Here is a 21,405-nt window from a genome sequence, read left to right as displayed (position 1 = left end):
GATAGATCTAGACAGTGTCAGGATCTAGGGGTTTCCTGCATTAATGGAGACTTGGAAGCTCTCCCTTTTCCGGTTGCAACTGTCGAGATTGACACACAAATCCTACTGGTTTCTACAGGTGTAAACTCCTTGACAGGTTTTCAAAATTATTATGAATAGTTACTGCCAGAAGTGGTAAATAGGCACTTTTATTCATAAGACTTGGAAGAATTCAGATGAGATAGTGATTTGTACCACCACTACCCAAGCAATATTGTTTAATTCCTGAACAAAGATTGTGCATAGTGGTGGGGAACCTCTGGTCTGTGAGCCTAAGGAGGCCTGGTATGGCCCTCTAATTTGGCCTATGAGGTTGTTCCCTCCCACAAAACCACACCTACCTAATCCACATCTGATGGTAGGAATGCTTGAGAACATTCCCAATTGTTCCTTGGTAAATGGACAGTCCTAATCAGGTGATGGGTGCCAACAGACAGTTCCACTTCGTCTGTTTGTAGGCACGGTTTGGATTCAAATCGATAACTTTGATGTTGTCACCTGATGTCATCATGATGACTGGTGACTGACTGGTGCACAGCTGTGCTGACCTGTCAGAGTGGCCCATGGGTGAGGTGAGGATTCAGTATGCCACTCCTGTTATAGGCTGTCTGAAAAATGATGTGTCAACTTCAAAAATGGAGGAATTATTTTGCCACGTACATATGGATAGACATTTTATAAAAGTAAATGCCTATCGCTTCAAGGTGTACCATCATGTATTTTAGAATGCAAGAATGGAGTGATACGCAATGTAAGATCTAATAGATTTCATTTGAGCATTTGTTTAAGGGGTCTTGAACTGACATCACAGCCACATAACTGCTTTTCATTTTATAACTCCCCCCATAGGAATTTATATTGTCTGTTTTGATTATAGGTCATTAGATTAAATTAATTCCTGTAGGCACAGGACCAATGCATCAAGAAGGGCTGCAGGCATGTAGTTAATTGGCTAAATGCCTGTTTTGTGCAAGAGAGAGAGAGAGAGAGAGAGAGAGAGGTCTAAAAACACTAGGCACAATTCAAATAGTTATGTATTTTAGGTCCCATTAGTTTTAATGGGAGAATTTTAAGCACGCACTTGAACTTCGCCCTTTTAAATCAGTTAGCTTAATTTTGAACATTTTTTAACTATCGTTGTGAATTATAATATCTGCATATTATAATGAATAAAGGAACAAAGCACATCTGCCTTCCAGCTGGGTTAATGAAATCTGTCTTCCATTAGAAAGCTGCAAGTGTTGAATGACTCAACACTTTAGAAGCTTGCAGTGTTACAACCTTGGCCCAGTTAAGTAAAAATTCTCACAGAATATTGCAGTATACCTAGAATTTTTAAACTATTTCCTGCTATGTCCAAAAAAATTCCATGAGATGTGCTGGAATGACCCCCATCAAAAGAGAATGTTAAATTCACAAAGCATGTATCTGAAAAGCAAAGGTGAAATCAAATGCCACTTGAGCAGACTTCGCCTGTAAAATACAGCTTTCTCTTCTCCTATGGCCACGCCACCTGATCTGCCCCAGAGGACCTCCAAACCTCTGGAGCAGGTTGGGGGGCATTTGGGGGGGGGACTGCAGGGGGGAAGAAAGAAAAAAGTAAGCCCCACCTCATAATGGGTTGAAGTCCGTTCTGCTTGCACATGGACAGCACTGGTTGCTGCCCAAAGCTATTTTGATCACTTACTAAAGTCTGGCCTGTGTCATGACATTTTGACAAGTGCCTCACTGGCTGCCCAATAGTTACACTGGAGTGCTTTCATGCTACAATGGAATATTGTCTGGATGCAATCTAACGGTCTCATTGACAGTGAAATGGGTTGGCCGTGTCCAGCTTGAAACATGAGAACTCTTTCTCTGCTTGTAATCTGGTGAAATGCCTGACCAGACTTGGTTGCAATAGGCTGTTCAAAAGCATCCTGAGGAAGATAATACATTTTGTAGGTGCAAAATGTAAGGTACATTTTGTAAGAGAGCTGATGCCACAGAAAATCATATTTTCAGAGAATCCTCAGAATTTTGATAGTTTATCTATGACAGTGGAGCTTGAAAATCATATGCACAAACACTTTTCAGTTAACTGTATTAAATACATTTAGATTTAATTTTGCTTGTATGTTGATGTCGACATGTAACAATGAAAAGGCTTTTAGCATGTTAAGACATTCACAGTATATACCAGTGTGTAAACTTTCTGAGCTTTGTCATACTGAACAATACCAGTATGTTTTGCTTACATAGAGCATAAAAGCTAATTATGAGCATTTGGGGCAGGGAGACTAGTCTGCAGGGTTATGTGTCATTTGGAATATATATATATATGCAGAAAAATTGTGGCATTATGTAGATTAAACAGGATCACAAAAATTCTTGTTTTCTCATGGGGAAGGAAGAGTAAGTGTTAAAAGTACTCAAATTTACATAACAATCTGGTTCCTTTTCTATCACTGCATCCTTAAAAGGTGTGTTACATTTATATGATCAGCTGTCAAATATGTAAAAGTCTGAGTTAAACTTTAATAAAGTCAAATGCCATCTTTGCATTAGCTGGTTCACTTAATTGTGAGGCTGGTTATGTCAGTGTGGTGTTTGTTGCAGGATGTCAGACTGAGAACTGGGAGATGAAACAGGAAGAGCAACTTTTTTCTAGTTCTGCAGCTGCTCTGCTTTCTTGTGAATTACCATAATTGTAAAGGAGGAAAAGGGAATTGTGATGCACAGCAGCAGAAAGGAAGCTAGTAGTACAACTGGTGAAGGAGAGAATCTGAGAATATGGCCTATTGGTAATCATAGGTCAGTCAGTAGTTATAAACAAAGTAGGTTATATCCACCTCTGCTGTTCCACTTGTACAACAGACATCCTCCAAAATCTATTCCATTGTGTTGGCGGACCCTTTGGAGATATTGGGGGCAAGCGAGGAGAGGAAGGTTGAAGCCATGCTATGGAACTCTGCTTGTACAGTACAACATTGGATACAAGCCTGCAATCTTGAGAGCACGTGGTCGAACACTGCTCTAAAACGAATAAAGGTTGTCTCCAAGCTGCTGTTCCACTAATGCAAGAGACAGATGCTAAGACAATGGAACTTTCCCCACCCTTGCAAGCTCTCTGTGCAGCCTCAAAAATCTGCTCCAGACCCACTCCAATTTGTCTTCCAACTCTACAGTGTGATTCTAGGAATAACGAATTGCTCTCCTTTTGTACCTGGCTCCTCTAGCCCAATTCTGGGCAAATATAATCCGATTAAAATAAAATTCAATTTTAACAGCGCTTCTGAATTACAGGAAGCAGCAGTCTGGTACATGTAATTTAATTCTAACGGGGAGTGTGCTTAGCGCACTTCCCTTCGCTGCTCACAAATTGCGAGCGCTTTCCGCTCGTCACGTTGCTTCCTAGTGACCAGACGGCGTCGAAGGGACCCCGCCCCAGATTCTCCCAGAAAACCAACCCACCCCGAGCCCCAGGCCCTTGCCCGGGAGGAGCAAAGCAACGCAGCGAGCGGGGTGCGAAAGAACCGCAGCAGGCCAGGTAGGAGAGGCAGGAGACAGGCGCCGAGGCCAGACCGCAGTGCGGGGAGTGCACCGCCTCGCACAGCGAGGATGCAGCAAAGATAAGAGACGCTGCTGCTCGCCAGATGCCAGTCTCCCTGCGCGCGCACAGGAGCCGAGGCAAGGCGGGCAGGTGTCCAACGAGCCAAGCCAGCAAAAGCAACCTCGCCGCCCGCCGCGATCGGGGCTGGGCGGACGACTTTCCTCCCGGGCGCGAGGAGGGGAGCGCGCCGCTATCTGCAAGCGACCCCTCGCGAAGCAGCGGGCGGAGGCGGCGCCGGCGCTTCGTGAGGAATTCCCCTTTCCGGGGTGGTCTCGCCCGCCGAACCCTCCTCCGAGCGGAGGGCAGCCAATGGGCAGCTGCTGAGCACCCGAAAGAGGAGGTGGGCGACGCGGGAGGGGAGGCTTCCCTCGCAGTCGCCTCCCGTCGCTCAAGAGGGTCGGAAGGGCTGTGTGGCCGCGAGGCACGAGGGCCCTGGTGAGTGGGGAGCCGAGTCGCCCCGGCGCGGGAGGCTTTTCCTATTTGGGGATGGGGGTAGGGTGTCGCGAAGGACTCAGACCTGCTGCGACCCCGAAGCCCCTCTTGCTCGGGGCTCTTTATTTCACCAGGGAAGAGCGCTCTGCGTATGCTCTCCGAGGGGTTCCTTCGCTTGCTAAGGAGGGTCGGTTTCTGCTCGCTGACTGAGCTTGGAGGGGAAGGTAGTCCCTGCATGGGTCCAGCGTCGGTATAACATATTCGGCCCAGCGGCGCGGCAAGGGAAGGAGACACTTTATCACTTCGGGCGGGACCGTTAGTCGGGCTGCAGCGTTAGGATTTCTTGAAAGCTTTATAGCCCTATCCCAAGGTGTCAGCTTTATATAGCATATAGATCATCTTTTTTTTTTTACCCTCCTGTCATTCCTGCAAGATAGTGCTTCCCTCCCCCTCCCTTGTTATTGTCTTACTGACATTTCCAGATAGCATCTAAAATAGTAGGAACTTGCAGTGCATTAAAATGAAGAAGGAAAGGAATTGATGCAATGACTTGGCTAAAGCTTCATGGCTGAGCTGGGATTTGAACCTGATAACTGAAGGTTCAGCAATATATATGGCTGCAGGTTCTTTCCCCTGAGTTTACCTTTTCTGTTTTAGATCTTGTTGACGTGCGAAGGATTTTTTGTACAGTTTCTGGAATTTGATCTATTCCTTCACAAGTTCTTGAATGGTCTAGGGCACCTTCCATGGGAATCTCTTATTGGATCCACTCACACCTTTCTGTTTTGCCCTTTCATGTAGGCCTTTTGGGGCCTCTGAACTTGTGTTCCTGGGGTCTTTAGCTCTTCCTCTGTGCTACCCCCTCCTAGCAGCTGTAACCCATAAGGCTCTGGTGGTGGTAGGGTACAGAGGGTATGTATATCCTTGTTGCAGACCATGTTTTTTGAATGTCCCCAGGTGGATACACAAAGATTGTAAAGAGGATTCTAAAGATTTGGGGGGCAGTCGTACTCTTCATTTTATTTCAGCTTCTTCTGCAGCTAAATCCTGACTAGGGAAGACCCTGAGAGAATCTTGCTGGATCTAGCCCAGCATCTCTTTCCCACAGCTGTCACTCAGATGCCTATGAGAGGCTCACCAAGCAGAGTATGAGGGCAATAGCTGTCTTCCCACAGCAATTAGTATTCAAAGCCATGGTGTGTCTGGTGCTGGAGGTAGTAAAAAAACAAAGGTGGTAAAGGACCCCTGGATGGTTAAGTCCAGTCAAAGGCAACTATGGGGTGTGCCTTTCAGGTTGTGGGAGCTGGCGTTTGTCCACAGACAGCTTTTTGGGTCATGTGGCCAGCCTGACTAAACTTCTGGCACAACTGGACACGGTGATGAGTGCTGGAGCGCACAGAAACGATGTTTACCTTCCTGCTGCAGCGGTACCTATTTACTTGCACTAGTGTGCTTTCAAACTGCTAGGTTGGCAGGAGCTGGGACTGAGCAATGGGAGCTCATCCCGTCGCGGGGATTCAAACTACTAACCTCCTGATCAGCAAGCCCAAGAGGCTCAGTAGTTTAGACCACAGCGCCACCCATGTGGAGGTAGTATAGCTATGATGGTGAGGAGTTGTTGATAGCTTTCATGAGTTTGTCCAGCCCCATTTAAAACCACCTAAACTAGGGGCCATCACCAGATCTTGTAGTAGTGAATGCCATGGTATAATTGTGTGTGTGCTTCAGTACTTCATTTTGGCTGAAGTACTGAATCCCTCACTTTTCAGCTTCATTGGATGATCCCAGATTCTAGTATTATAAGAAAGGGAGAAAACCTCATGTTTATCCACTATGTATCTCCATACCTTAAGTAATTTTCTACACCTTTATTATGTCCAATACCCTACTCTACCCTACCCTTTTCCCACTCGTTCTACTCCCTTATCAGTTTGGCTGCATCTTTTAAAATTCTGCAATATCTCTTTTTTTAAAATACAGCAACCAGAACTGTAAATGGTATTCCAAGTGTGGTCGCATCATAGATTTGGATAAAGGCATTATGATATTTGCAGTTCTGTTTTTGATCCCTTTGCTAATGATCTTTCACAGGGAAATTCCGTTTTTCATAGCTGGCACATACTGTCCTTGCATGTCATGGTAAGCCATAGTTTATGGCTTACGGTGATTGAATAGAACCTATGATGAAGAACCTATAGTATCTGAGTAAGAATAGTAAAGCATGTGGGGTCCAGCTATGGCATCATTTGAACTCGTTTTCACAAACCTGCTGGCCTGGGTAGGTTTGGCCACCCCTTTTTACACTGGATCTTGCAAATTCTGACTAGAATCTGTAGCTTTGGGGTTCATTGAAGAGTTGTTGTTTTTTCCTGCTAGCAGATCCTAATTATTTATTTCTACTCCAGATTAGGAACTGCATTTAGATAGAGCTCTTAGAATGCTATATCCCAAGAGAAGGTCTGAGGACCCCACTCCAAACTCTTTATATGGGGCTCTTTCTAGCTTCAGCCTCGTTCTTCAGACTGCTAATTTAACTGGCATTTTAGGCATGCAGAGTTGTTATTGAACATTCAGAACTATCCCATTTGGATTCCCACAGAGTTAAAGGCATCCAAAACTATAGGCAATTCAGAAAAGAAACCCGCTGAAAAGATGGTTTTTAAATTCTCTCTGCTAGTTCTGAACTGATGGTAGTTTGCTGGTTGGAACTTAGAAAGTTACTAAGGGTTGTATCCATTGGATCCATGGAAATTTATGAACCTAAGTAGTCAGTGGAATTACTCCATGGAGTAGCCATAAGGCAGTATCTGTATGTGGTTCTCAGTATTCACACACAACTAAATCAGAACAATGGTAGAATATGAAAATCCACATACAGTTACTAGCCTAGACTACGTCCAAGGGGACATAGCAAGTTGGAGGTTTCTGAATCCGCCTCCAAGGAAAAGTATTGGCTCCCCCCCCCCCCAAACAAGCACTTTGAGAATTGGAATTTTGCTTTGAGACTTGAGGCCTTTGAGGGTGGAGTGTTTAGTATCACTTGCTAATTTGAAACCCACCCATGGGAAAGTTAGGTTTACTGATTGGCTCCAAATCTGGGGTTCACAAACTGTGGCTGGCAGTTAGATGCTCCCGGCTACTTTGTGATTTGTAAGAATGCAATTAAAAACAACAGAACATCTAATACAGTGCATTACAATTGCTACAACAGGCAGAAGAAAAAAATTAAGTGAGCCATCCTCATAAATGTTCATGTGGGGCGCAGGCTGTTTGTATGTGGAAACCACTGCTCTAAATAAACTAGACATGTTTTAAAGGGTGGGGGCAGAGGAGGGAGCTTGTTCTAATAAAAGGGTTTTGCCACAGTGAAAACCCTATCTGCCTCTCGATGATAGTAGAAAGTAGGTCATGTTGTCTGAGTGCAGGAGGCCCCTGTGGAAAGATTCCACTAAGTGGTCTTTAATACAGACTGGCCTTGCACTATTTGACATAAATCTTAAGCAAGGCATTATGTGTTTTGCAGGAGGGAAGAAGAGGAAAGCCAGCTGCAGATGGAACAAATAGCACCTGTAGTGCCGTGCTGCTCCTGGCTACCTTTGTTTTTGTTCTTGCACAGCAGTCTGAACACATCTCTATAACCAAGAGTGCCTGGATCTGAAATGACCACCCTTCTTGGACCTTGCAGCTTGTTTATTCATACAAATAAAACAGTAGGATTCCCCCTTGTACTCTTATTAATCTATTCTCAAGCATGTGTTCCCCCTTATAATGTGGAGTCATCTTTTAGAATTTCATATGATCTCTGTAATCCCTTTATATAATCTGTGCAATGATTAACACGTGGTCTCTGCATTGCAGGAGCACGGATTATTTTTAAATATGTATCTGTCTGGCCATGTTCTGCTTCATAGCATTAATTTTGTAAGTGCTTACTGTATTATTAGGATTCGCTAGCTAATTAGAATTCATTCTCTTACATAATGGAGTGAAGTGAAAGCACATTAACAGAAACCCATCCTTACTGGAATAGTTCACAAAATGCATAATGTGTTTCATAATGTGTCCCTGGAATAGTTTTCTGTAGCATAAACAGGAATAATTGAATCAATTTACAGACCCCGAAAGAAGGTAAAGGTCAATGGAAGCAGCAGCCTTCGGATGATCGTTGTTAAATATTCAGTGCCGTATAATGCAAGCACCGACCGAGTCTTAAAACTGCAAAGTTTATTCAGAGTAAGTCTCTCTGTCTTTTAATTTGTTTATTTCAGTGTATTCTTAAATAGAATTTCACAACCATCTTCCACTGAGTAGATTCTATATTGCCCAGCTAGCAATATATTGTATGTGTTGGGCTGCATTGCCAATTGTGGTGTTCAGAAAGAACCGAGAGAGGAAAAGGAATAATTCAGTTTAGCATTAGGATGTTTCCTAAATTAAATCTAGGATCTTGAAATTCATGTAGCTTTCTTAAAACAGGAGATTTCAAAGTGATGCTGAAAGGCTAAGAATTGTGTGCTGTTGGCCGTCCATTAGCTGAACTGTGCTGAAGTTCTAGAATGCTCACAGATATTCTAACTGCTCTGGCAAACACAGCAATTAGTTTATTGCCTGTTTAGCTACAGAAAGGGAAGTGAAATGTTAGTTTGAGTCTTAACGCATCTTCACATAGGGCTTAAGGACAAGAGAAGCTATCAGCAGGGAGGTGGAAAAGAAGAAATGGGGATGTCAGGCAGTTGGGAAGTGCAGGGAAGAAGGATGAGAAGAAGGCTGAGGTGTAGAGGGAGCTTGAAATAATAGGCATTGGGCTGAGGGAAAACTATGAAAAGAGTGAAGAAAAGGAGGAAATAGGTCTTCTGGTATTATGTCTGTATACTGTAAACCACTTGCTGAATTAGCGGCTTTCTAGAGAAGAAATATCCCACTATGGACAAAGGCACCATAGGGTAGAATGGAGAGGCCCTTAATCTGGTAGTGTTCTCAGGACGGCTGGACTCTGACAAAATCCATTCAGGTAAATGAATTAATTTCACTGGGGATTGGTTACAAATTCTGGTGCAAGACTTATTATCTGTTTGTTTTACTATTGGTGTAGCCAAAAGCAACATTGAAAAGGTATCTTTAATGCTAAACAGCCGTTCTGCCTCAGCTGAGATATAATGAGGATTTGCCATGCCATTATCTGTTTTTCTTTCTGGTTCCCTTTTTAAAAAAAATAATTGCTTGATTTATGCTTCTAACACTCCTGAATGTCATGTGGGAAACCCATTTTTTATTACTTTAGATGTATTTTAAGATCTAACTGGAAGCTTTTAAAAATGCATTTGCAGGAAGAGGAAATGCAGCGGAAGCCTCCGGATGAGATTTCCTGTGTAACACTGAGTAACAATGACACTGGCGCCTGTGGGATATGGGCAACATGGCAGCATCTTACGTGGGTGAGAGAGAGATGAAGGGATCATGTGGCCCAATTTCTCCAAAATACAGATTTTGTGCCTCATTCTGGCAGTGTTGGCGATTCTGGCTTTACTACACAACTTTTACGAATTAGAGGTGAGTGATTCACCTCCCTCCGGAGCAGGGCAAGTAAGTTGGGCAGCATTCTTCCTGTTCACCAGAACTTTCCCCATGCCAGATTATATACATGTGACTGCACCATATTTGCTTCTTAGGTACATCGCGAAAAGGGCATACCAATAAAATAGCATGGAAGGGTGGGGATAGGGTGGGAGGAATGTGTATGACAGGAATGTGGCCCTCAGCAGGGGGAAAAAAATTCCTCAGCCCTGTGTTAAAAGATGGAAGGAGCATTTAGACCTATATCCAAAAAAACCTGGAATGTGTTCATTTTGGAATGTGCTCTTTCATACCTTAATTTTAAACTCTCGTACACAGGCAGCAGCACAAACTGACTTGCATGTGCAACCAACATGTGCAACATATCACTGGGAAATGCATGGCAGAGTGTGGTCATATTTATTGTTGCTGGGACTGCCCCAGGCATCAGTGATTTTCGAATATAATATTAGTCCACTTCTTAAAAAAACACACATTGATCCAGCTTTATCACCAGAGGCACTGGTGGCCTCAGTGGCTTGGAGTTCCAGCTGTTTCGCCAGCCACAGCCACTCCTGGACAGTGATAGATAGCCATGTAATCTGTGTGCTAGTCACCTTCCATGGGAAATTTGCTTGGAGATGGTTCGGAAGCTGCAGCTTTTGTGGAATACAGCTGTCAGGGTCTTCACTGATTTAACCAGGTGAAATCCTATTACAGTATATTGATTCTGAAGAGTTTGCACTGGTCCCTTATATGCTACTTTGTCAATTCAATATCTAAATGAGTTGGGGCCTTCTTGTCTGAAGGAGGGCCCCTCCTGTTTTTGTTTTAAAAAAAGACTTACAAATAGTTAAAACATGCATCTTGTGCAGAGTTTTATTATCATTAAAAAAACCATCCAGCTGAACTCCCAGTATTGCTTCCATTTGAAAATTCTACTGTATTAGGGCTTCATCTTGGGCAGAACTTTCTACACTATTTTTTATTTATTAAAATATTTATGAACTCTTCTGTGTTGGTCAACCACAGGCTGGTATACAATAATAAAGGAACATCCAAAGCCACAAAAACATAAGGGAAGTATCCCTAAATTTTACTTAGAGTAAACCTACTGAATTTTAACGAACCTAAGCAATTCACGTACATTAATTGCAATATGTCTTCTTTACGTAGGACTAACACTGAATACAACCCATAATAACCATGTTCAGCATAAAATCTTCAATAATGCCAACAAACAGGTCAGATACTGAACTACCCTCAACATGCTCAAATGCCTTAGTAAAAAGCCAGGTTTTAAATTGGCACCATACTATAGCCAACATTGTTGCCTGCCAGGCGCCTATGAGGGGCAGGACATTCCAGGGCATGACAACAGAACACTTTCTCATGCATATCTGCATCATGCATCTCCATGTATTTTTGCAGTTTAATGGGAACTCTCTGCATTCGGAAGGTCCCAAATTCAGTCCACAGCAGCTCCAGGTACTGCTGGGAAATACCTCCTGATCTGAAATACTCCAGCCCTGCTGCCAGTCACTGTACACCATGCTGAGCTTGACAGCTCAAGGGTCTGACTCTCTGTATGAGGAAGCTTGTTACATTTTGCTGTTTGGGGGATCTTTCTTATCATGCTTTTCGTTGGCTGCAAACCGCTTGTTTAGCCAATGAGTGGTATATAAACGCTGTTCGAAAGAACACTTCACATCTCTTTATTTGTGCTGTGAATAGGCCTGCTTCTAATAGCTTCCTTCTTTTGCAGAATCTGAACGAAGCAGGTTTAAAGTGGTTGGTAGAAGATGATGACCAACAGCCATCGTTACAGATGACTAAAATACCCAGAAAGCTGTACTGTGGATATGAGCGCCAAGTCTTGTCCAAGAGAGAACAAGGGGAAGAGGAGTCCTTATTTGCTGCTATACAGTGGCCCAAACCTCCGGAGGACAAAACCCCATTTGTGAGAAGCACTGACCCCTCCCATAGCAACTTTGTGATCCTGAACACCCGTACACATTTCAAGGTTGGTGATCAGCTGGAGGTGCTGGTCCACATGAAAGACTATGAAGGCAAGCCAAAGCGTTACGGTGGGGACTACCTTCAGACAAGAATCCACTCTGCTCACCTGAAGGCTGGAGCCACAGGAAGAGTCGTAGATTACCAGAATGGATCTTACAGAGTTTTTTTCACTTTACTCTGGCCAGGGGAGGTCACAGTATCTGTGGCACTGGTCCACCCTAGCGAAGGGATCCAAGTACTTCAGCGTTTACGAGAAGAGAGACCAGACAGGGTCTATTTTAAAAGCCTATTCAAATCAGGGAGAATTTCAGAAGCGACTGTGTGCAATGTCTGTTTGCCAGGGGATATGCCGGTGTGTAACTTTACAGATCTTTACACCGGTGAGCCATGGTTTTGCTACAAGCCAAGAAAGCTCTCTTGCGCCACGAGGATCAGCCATTACAAAGGGGGGTATCAAAAGGGCCTTCTGACCTCAGAAGAGAGTCGCCTTTTCCAAAGGTACATGCTCTCTCATACCCCACTGTTGCTTCTGTTTTGGACTCTTTTATGATGGTTCTCTGATATTTTCATTTCATTTTAAATTACTTGTATTGTTGAGGAAAGGTCCATAGTTTTCAGAGACCCCTTACCTTGGGACTTCTGACCAATATGTATGTCAGTATGTACAGTCAAATCTCGGTTGCCAAAATTAATCCATTCTGGAAGATGGTTCGACTTCCGAAACGTTCGACAACCGAGGTGCAGCTTCCGATTGGTTTGGTTGCAAGAGTTTCTTGCACTCAAGTGGAAGCCGCGTCGGATGTTCGGGTTCCGGGTTTACTTCCAGGTTTTTGGTATTCAGGAGCTGAAACATTCAAAAATGGAGCCATTCAAGAACTGAGGTTTGACTGTATATGTCCTGGCCATAACCCCTAGTAATATACATTTTGCAGAGAAGAGTTACCATTGGTATATTAATGGCACAGTTAAGCCCTCTTTTGACTGTGGATGTGCATCTCTATGGAGGGATTTCCTACATATGTCGACTGCAATAATTTAATGTGCCAGAACTTGTTTTTTAAAAAGCCAAGTTGGGATCAGGTCCACAACAAGCAGGGAGAGGAATTTTAACTATTTCATCCTCTTGCTGCAATCCTCCCTTTTGCATCAGGAGTGAAGATTCCATTTATACCAGTTGCAGCTTCCCTCCAAGTGTAAATAGCAACTTTTAAAAACCAGGGTGGGGGATTTTTTGTCAAGACCACAGCAAGATGGGAAATGGTTAAACTCTCCCTCCTAGCCTTCCATGACCCCAGTCCTGAATGCATCCCTTTTTTTTTGTTTTTAAAAAGCAGTCACATTAAATTCAATAACACATTTCACAAACCTGTAATTCACCACCTGTCTTCCTCAAAGTGTAATAAGCTGAAGTTTGAGGAATAGGGAAAGAGGCTGGAGAGGGGGGAGGGCCCCCTGTATTCTGCTTTGTAGTCCACATACACCCACCCACTTGCAAATAAGAGACTTCTGGGGACACTGTGTGCCTGAACTAATAATAGCTGGGGAATCTACATTGACATGCAGAGCTAAAATCAAAAGAGGAGTGTTATAACAATGACAGTGATGTGCCAGTTTGGCCTTGGGTATTTGACCTTAGGCAAATGTGACTTTTTATCACTGAATTTCGTTTTGTTTTGTTTTTGTTTATTTAGTGATGTGAATATCAAAGTGCCAATATCCTCCAGTGGCCCTGATACTGTGCTCATAAGGCCCTTAAGGCATGCAGGTAAAGTTAAACATTTGAAAGACTTTGTTTCAAACCACAAAAAGCCTTAATTTATTTTACACCACAAAAGTCTTTTGCACATGTTAGATTTAATCAGAGGAAACTGCGAATACATCTGGCAAGTGACAGTTTGATTCAATGTGGGAATGTATTGCTGATCAGAAGCTGTGGGAGAATTTTTATTAGTGGCAGTAACATATTACTTTACAGTGAAAAGTGCATCGTGTACATTATCTTGGTAATTCTTCCAACAATCCTGTACTGTAGGTCCGTATTGTTACCCTTACATTGCTGATGAGGAGGCTGAGTGAATCATGACTTTGTGGCTGAAATGAGTTTTGAACCAAGGACTGCCAAGCATACATTATTGACAACATTGTTAAACGAAAGCACTAAATGTCTGCCAAATTAAATTAGATAAACACCAACTCAGCCAGTCATATGGATTTGCTTAGACGTCATGTTAAGTTCCTGTGCTTTTGTGGTGCACCTATGTACTTTTTTTGTAAAAAGTCACAAAATGGTACCGGTCATGAGGAAACTATGTAGCTCCTCACAAATGATCTCCATGGGTATGAGCCATTACAGTGGTACCTTGGTTTAAGAACGATTCGGTTTACAAACTCTACAAAACCGGAAATAGTGTCCCGATTTGAGAACTTTACCTCAGTCTAAGAACGGAATCCAAATGGTGGAAGGGCACCGGTGGCGGGAGGCCTCATTAGGGAAAGCGCGCCTTGGTTTAAGAACAGTTTCGGATTAAGAACAGACTTCCAGAATGGATTAAGTGCATGAACCAAGGTACCACTGTAGTTGCCTTTTCACTCCCCACAACCATGATTTGCATTAGGCATGTAGGTGGAAAGGAATACTGGATTATCCTAGCAACAAAATGTTTATCACAATCCAACAGGAAAGTGAGTGCTGTGTGCTTTAAGTTTCCATTCGACTGTGGCCATTGATTGCTGGGGAAATGCAATCTACATACAACAAAAATACTTCCTTGAAGAAAGATATCTAGAGTCTCCATGATAGGCAAGTAATAACAGCCTATTCTCTCTCTTGCACACACACGTGCCTGGAAAAGCCTTGGGTCTCTGAATTTTTTGGGGGAATTCACCTGCAGATAAAAGGATTTGTCTACCAAAATGAATGTCATTGATTGCTTTCCAAATATGGAAACTTAGTACAGTGTGCTTATTAAATCTCAGTTATTAAATGTTTTCAAACTTCATGAACTTAATTACCAGCATTTTAGCAGGCTTGATGTTATGCTCCTATTTGATTTACTTATATAATTATAACACACGACTTTTCATTTCTAACTAGCAATTCAAAATTCTCTTTCAGAGATGGACAATCTGGAAAGATCTCAAAGCCCTGATGTATTTCCTTCTGGTTACTATTATGAAGATGAATGGCGAGCAAGAACACAGTGGATTCGGCATTTTAACAAGTCATCAGATATTACCGAATGTTTACAAGGGAAACTTATCCACTTGTTTGGAGACTCTACAATCAGGCAGTGGTTTGAATATCTGACAACATTTGTTCCAGGTCACTATTTTTGCCTTGCCTTTGCAGATGTTTCACGTATATATACAGAAATATGAGAAAACATTAATGTTTATACTCTTGATGTAGAGATTGTGGGATAGCGGTCATCACTTTGTAACTGATTTTAATTGCGCTGATTGTGTTTCTGGGATTTGGAAGAGCTAGAACTGCAAAGTTTTGGCATTTACTTTAAATCTCTCTAATTCTGTGTCACCCTAAAAGTTGGCTAAGAATGGCCTTTTCATGTGCTCCAGGATTACCCTTTCAAGCCTCACCCCTTCCTCACCAAAATGGTTATTTTAAGGAAATAAAGTGCCCTTCTCTTTCTCACTGCATATGTTAATAGTGATGGGAGAGCTATCGCTAAAGAAAAGAAAAAAATAGGAGAAGCAGTAATAATAGGATGGACATGTGCAAATACACACATTTAGACTTGCACTGGTAGTGAGGAATCCAGGATTGAGCCAAACACCTTATAGAAGAGATGGATTTTTGAGCAGCGATGGAAAAGAGTAGAGTTCTGCAACATTACCGGATGATCTAATAGGGAATATGCCTGTCTCTTTGTGTGTGGTTTGCAAAGGAGACGTTGAGAGGTGATGCAAGGGCATGGAAAGCTTTCTGAAGGAGTCGTTTGTTAAGGATGTAGACAGCGATGGGATAACAGTGTTGGATTTGGAAGAAGGGGAATTGGATGACCTGAGCAGTGCAACTCTACCATCAGGCAAAGTCAGGCACCTCCCACAGGAAGCAGTTGATAGGGTAGTTGTCGGCTATTCCTCCTGAGCCCCCAGTTGCTCCCCTCTGGGAGGACAGAACTGTGTAAGCCTGTCTTGGGCCCCTAAAGTAAGCTGCTGCTTCAGGTAGAATGGAGGGTACAATACTGTTGCCAGTTTTGAAGTGAGATTCACTTGCAAGTCCAATCAGTTTTTTTTATATATTGACCGGGTGGCGAGTGCTTGCATGTGCCATTTTGTCCTTTTCCTCAGGCAGCGAAACGTTGTGCTCCAGCCCTGGGTTCGATTGACAAGAAAAGAAGTCAAATTATCTTGGTTGCAGAGCTGTGGACAGAGATAGGATAGCTCAGGAAAGGCAGGAGGAAAGAGATGGTAATAAAGGTGGGGGATGAAGAGGATTTTATGTTGTAGTGAAAGGAAGGGGTAGATGTTTAGAAACAGTGTATAGCAAGAAAAGGTAATGATTTGGTGGCAGATCAAATAAGGGGAACAAAAGAGAGGCACCAACACTGAGTAAAGGGCCAAAGTGGACTGTTTTAATGAGGGATACCTGTTTAGATGGTTCAATTAACGTAACAGACTTTCCCTTCTGCAAAGAAGGTGTTTCTAGTTGAGTATCTTTGTCAAACACTGTTTTAAGATTTGGGCCCAGTTCATTATTGCAGGCTTCATGAAGCTGGGAGTGAGTCAGGCTGAACGCTGCTCCACATGACCCTTTTCTCCTTCCTCACACCTTGCTTATTTTCTTGGTTTTATTAGCTGACATTAGGGTAATTCTGACTCAATACAAGGCATTATCTTCTTGTCAAAGTGCACTGGGATGGGTAAGAGGAGAAGCATTTGACCCTGATGCTTCTTCCTGGCTTCATATTGATCCTCCAAGCTGTGCCAGTTGAAATGGTTGGAATTGATACTCATGAAAAGTCTTGTGTGTTTCCTTTTTTTCCTGTCCTGTGTGAATGTTATATAGAGGACCCTAACAATTATTGTTTTCCTCTTCAGAGAGTTGCAACAGGCAGTCACTCGGTAATCCTTTTTTGTTTGCTTGTTTGTTTCAGATCTCGTGGAATTAAACCTTGGCAGCCCTAAAAATGTTGGGCCCTTCATGGCTGTGGACTCAGTGCATAACATCCTACTAAACTTCCGCTGCCACGGGCCCCCTATTCGCTTCTCCACCGTGTTTAGCAGTGAGCTGCATTACATTGCCAACGAACTGAATCGCATTGTAGGCGGGAGGAACACTGTGATAGCCATAACTATTTGGTCTCACTTCAGCACTTTCCCTGTAGAAGTGTACATCAGGAGACTGAGGAACATTCGCAAGTCCATCGTTCGGCTTCTGGATCGGAGTCCCAAGACACGGATAGTCATCAAAACCGCCAACGTTCAGGAGCTCGGGCCGGAGGTTAGCCTTTTCAACAGCGACTGGTATTCGTATCAGCTTGACACAATCATGAGGAAGATGTTCTCAGGAATTGGAGTGCACTTTGTGGATGCTTGGGAGATGTCGCTGGCACACCATTTGCCACACAAATTGCACCCAGAAGATGTTATTGTCAAAAACCAGTTAGATGCTTTCTTGTCTTTTGTGTGTCCGGTGGAAACGCACTACAGCCTCGTAAAAGGAATCCATAATCAATTGTGGTCTCTGTTTCTGTAGTTCACTTACGGACACGTTCTGCACTAGTTCTTTGTTGCTGATTTGGGGTACCCCTAACCTGCATCTGATTCTCCAAGCCTGCACTGTAGCATACATAATTCATACTTGGAATGTCTGGGGACTGGTTGTTTTAATTTTTAAAAAAGTAAGACTATATGTGTGGATACCTCTTTACAATGCACACCTGAGAATGAAGGTGTCCACAACTCCACTTGCCATTCTCACTACAATAAATGTTCTGCCACCATCTGGTAAGATAATGAAAGTATTCACAGCAGCCGCCTCCTTCAGCTTGGAGCTAGGGAGAGAGGCCACAGCACAATGCCAGAGCACATGTTCGAGATACTGAAAATTCCAGGTTCAGTTGTCAACATTTTAATAATAATAATAATTTATACCCCGCCCATCTGGCTGGGCTTCCCCAGCCACTCTGGGCGACTTCCAAAAAAATACTAAAACACTGCAATACATCAAACATTAAAAGCTTCCCTAAACAGAGCTGCCTTCAGATGTCATCTAAAAGTCTGGTAGTTGTTGTTCTCTTTGACATCTGGTAGGAGGGTGTTCCACAGGGAGGGCGCCACTACAGAGAAGGCCCTCTGCCTGGTTCCCTGTAACTTGGCTTCTTGCAGTGAGGGAACTGCCAGAAGGCCCTCGGTGCTGAACCTCAGTGTCCGGGTAAAACGATGGGGGTGGAGACGAGCCTTCAGGCATACTGGTTAAAAGAATGCCGTGAATGTCTAGCTTGTGGGTCCCCCTGTATTACTATTGTTATAAATTTATTCATACCCCTGATGGGACTCAAGGCAACTTACAGGTATATATATATGGACCTGCTAAAAACAGGAAAACAACAAACTGGTTGGCCACTGTGAGAACAGGGTGATGAACTAAATGGCCATTTGGCTAGCTCCAGCAGAGTTTTTCTCGTGTAGCAGAGCTGGAAGAAAACCTTTCCTGAGACCTTAAGAGAGAACTGCTTCAAGTCACACAATACTGCCCTAGATAGATTGTTTGATTTAGGCTATGTACACAGGCAGCCTCTGAAATGTGCAGGAGTTGTTTTTACAGTGTACACACCTATGCACAATAACAGCATCTAAACCAGCAGCTACTACGAGGGATGTCTGTACACACAGGTGGGCTTATTTTCAAACTAGTACACAATAGTGTTCTCCATTGCCTTACATTCAGTTAGTGGTTCTGCTGAGTTTTTGCAAAACAATATATATATACTGCAATCTTTCCAAAGAGAGAGCCCAGCAGAATGGGCTTTAATTGGACAAACAGTGTGGAGCAGGGACAACATGGGGTGATGTCATTTGTCCAGCACTCCCCAAAGGTGCTTACATCCTGCACTGAATGCACAACATACATAAGAAGAGCCTTCTGGGTAAGGCCAATGGCCCATCTAGTCCAGCATCCTGTTCTCTCAGAGGGTGAACAGTTGCTTGTGGAAAACTAGCAAGCAGGATATGAGCACAAGAGCATTCTCTCCTCCAGTGGGTTCCAGCAACTGACATTCAGAAGCGGTACTTGCCTCCAACTGCGAAGGCAGAGCATAGCAATTGCGACTAGTAGACATTGATAGCCTTACCCTCATGAATTTGTATAATCCAAGTTGGTGGCCGCCACTGCCCCCTGCAAGATTGAGTTCCATAGTTTAACTCTGCGTGGCATGAAGAAGTGTGTGCATGCCCTTAATGCACATTTACATCCATATTTGCTAGCTCTGCTGCTTGAAATTCTTTTAACTGGAGATGCTGGGGATTGAACCTGAAGACAATTCTTTCCAAAAAATAATCATAATTGAAATATGAAAAAAGGGAGGAACTAAATCCAAATTAACTGAATACTAATGAAAGTTTTACAAAAGAAAGGAATTACCAAAATATTTGTAAATCTAAAAGAAGAAAAGTAACCATTTTCCCGGTGCACACCCCTACCTCCCCATCCCTTTATGTCCCCCTGTTTTGGTGCCCAAGACATCTGCATGCAGGACACCCACTTTACTAATAGATGGAGTGTTTTAATAAATTAAACATTTTGTATGGCTCGCTGGCTACCTCTTGAGTTATTCGATACTTTCCAAGGGAAAAATTTAAATGTCACCTACACTGGTATAAGTTTTAAAATCTTAAGACTGATTAGCTTTCTCTGTGAACTGCATGTTTTCAAGGGGCTTTTCGGTAGCTGACATCTGAACTGCAGGTAGCAAAAAATGATGCTTGAGATCGCAACAAACAAGTCTGAAATGTCATTGATTCCTGATTTTTTTCCTTTTTAAATAAAAGTCTGTAAGAGCTGTTTTGAATGCAAACTGTTGCTATTTAACATTTTGGTTCACTTCAGTGATGTGCCTGAGTACAGAAGGCAAACTTGACATGGTCCTCACCTAGAGGGGACTTGTAGATTACAGTAGATGGAACAAGACATGGATTTGGATGAAGCCAAAGACGTATTGGCAATAGGCCAGGGGAAAGATGGAGGGGCAGGAAAGTAAAGCTGGTTTGAGTAAGGGGTGGGATGGTTCAAGGGAACCTGTCTTGCAGGAGATAGAGGTTTGATCAGAAGAAGGCATGGCATCAGGCATAAGAGATGGGAAGGAGGCTAAAAGACATTTGGGAAACAAGCATGTCTACCAGTTGTCTAAGCTCCTGCAAGCCCACAAAGAATGTACAGAAATTATCCAGTCCTTTAAAAACTGTTGCGTGTAAAGTAGGCCCAGAACATCTTACCCGTTGAACCATAAAGAAACTGAATTTCGTTTACTCGGAACCTGTTTCTGTTGATATTAAATAAGTCTACACCAATACCTGCAATTAAACTATTTCTCTATCCACAATCCCTTCTTGTGTGTGTGTGTGTATGTTTGGTGCTGTTACCGTGACAGCTTTTTAAAATCACCAAATCTATCGCCACCTCTTTCTTTTCATGGCCAGCTGAAAGGATGGCAGTATATAAAGGATGGCAGACTATAAAGAAGGGAAGGACTTGACTGTTGGATTTGTCACCTTTGATGTTCCTGTTGTTTGTTCATCCTACTTCTGATACTGACAAGTGGCATCTATTTACAATTTCCCAACATTTCATCCCACACTCTGACTAACAGTTTCAAGCATCCACATAGGCTGGTGTTTGGACCAAGACTATTCTACTACAGTACAAGTAAAATGCAACTGCGTGGTCAGGCATCTAGGAAACTTGGGACATGATTAGCTGTTTACTATGACACCTTCCAATCAGCGGTGCCCAAACTTTTTTCAAAGAGGGCCAGATTTGATGAAGTGAACATGTGTGAGGGCCGACCATTTTGCTCGACGTTCTTTGAACCATTAAAATTAAATGCAAATTATATGCAAAGTAAATCAAATACAAATTAACTATTTTATGCAAAGTTCATTGCACACGACATACTTTTCATTTTGTCACATGGATGACAAATCTAAACAGGTGTTAAATCACTCTGCCTTTCATATCTGAAGGCCAGATAAAAAAACAAAACCAGGAAGCTGAAATATATGTCAGGAAGATTGTAAAGTGGATTACATATTATTGGTAATAAAGGTTGTCTGTCAAATTTTAAGTTCAAAAAATATGAACAGCAACATAACACCAGATACACATATTGTGTCCAAATATATTTATACCTGATTTAGACCAACTGACATTAACTGAGATTTGACAATGTATTCCTCTCAATTCAAAACAAAACAAAACTTGCCTGCACTAGTGTGAAGGGTGAAACAGAGATTTGGACTGCAGCACATAGGCTAGGTCTGGTTCAAAGGTAGTGGTTTTGATTTGCAAAATGTCACGCAGGTGAGAGCCACTTAGTCTTGTCCTCACACTGTTCTTGTTAAATTCTTTATAAACAGCCACAGTCTCTTGGCATATCAGACAACAGTGATTCCGTATTTCAGTGAAGAAATATTCCACTCCACCTGTCCTGGAAGCAGCAGCCCTCACTGTCAACTTTCCTTCTCTTATTTACAGTCACCATTTTAAAAATTGGCCAGAAGGGAAGAGATCATGTGAGCGCAGTGCCAGA

The 21,405-nt window shown here is 42.8% G+C and overlaps 1 protein-coding gene across 1 annotated transcript; it reads left to right on the top strand.

Moving 5' to 3' along the window:
* The first annotated feature begins 3,483 nt into the window (after positions 1-3,483).
* On the top strand, positions 3,484-20,199 carry NXPE3 (neurexophilin and PC-esterase domain family member 3). The gene is made up of 8 exons (XM_083736818.1): positions 3,484-4,066; positions 7,587-7,773; positions 8,179-8,296; positions 9,391-9,613; positions 11,382-12,133; positions 13,327-13,400; positions 14,751-14,957; positions 16,753-20,199. Exons 4-8 carry the CDS (start codon positions 9,521-9,523, stop codon positions 17,352-17,354), a joined length of 1,728 nt encoding a protein of 575 aa, XP_083592944.1. The 5' UTR covers positions 3,484-4,066; positions 7,587-7,773; positions 8,179-8,296; positions 9,391-9,520; the 3' UTR covers positions 17,355-20,199.
* The last annotated feature ends 1,206 nt before the right edge of the window (positions 20,200-21,405 follow it).

Source organism: Podarcis gaigeae (assembly GCF_964106915.1).
Source record: "Podarcis gaigeae genome assembly, chromosome: 4".
Classification (NCBI taxonomy): domain Eukaryota; kingdom Metazoa; phylum Chordata; class Lepidosauria; order Squamata; family Lacertidae; genus Podarcis; species Podarcis gaigeae.
Note: the sequence above shows the minus strand (reverse complement) of the source record. Positions and strands in the feature narration are given on the sequence as shown.

Coding starts and splice junctions, on each gene's coding strand:
- NXPE3 (XM_083736818.1), top strand. CDS start 9,521: ATGTGGCCCAATTTCTCCAAAATACAGATTTTGTGCCTCATTCTGGCA. Junction 9,614..11,381: donor ACAACTTTTACGAATTAGAG/GTGAGTGATTCA, acceptor CTTCTTTTGCAG/AATCTGAACGAAGCAGGTTT. Junction 13,401..14,750: donor AAGGCCCTTAAGGCATGCAG/GTAAAGTTAAAC, acceptor ATTCTCTTTCAG/AGATGGACAATCTGGAAAGA.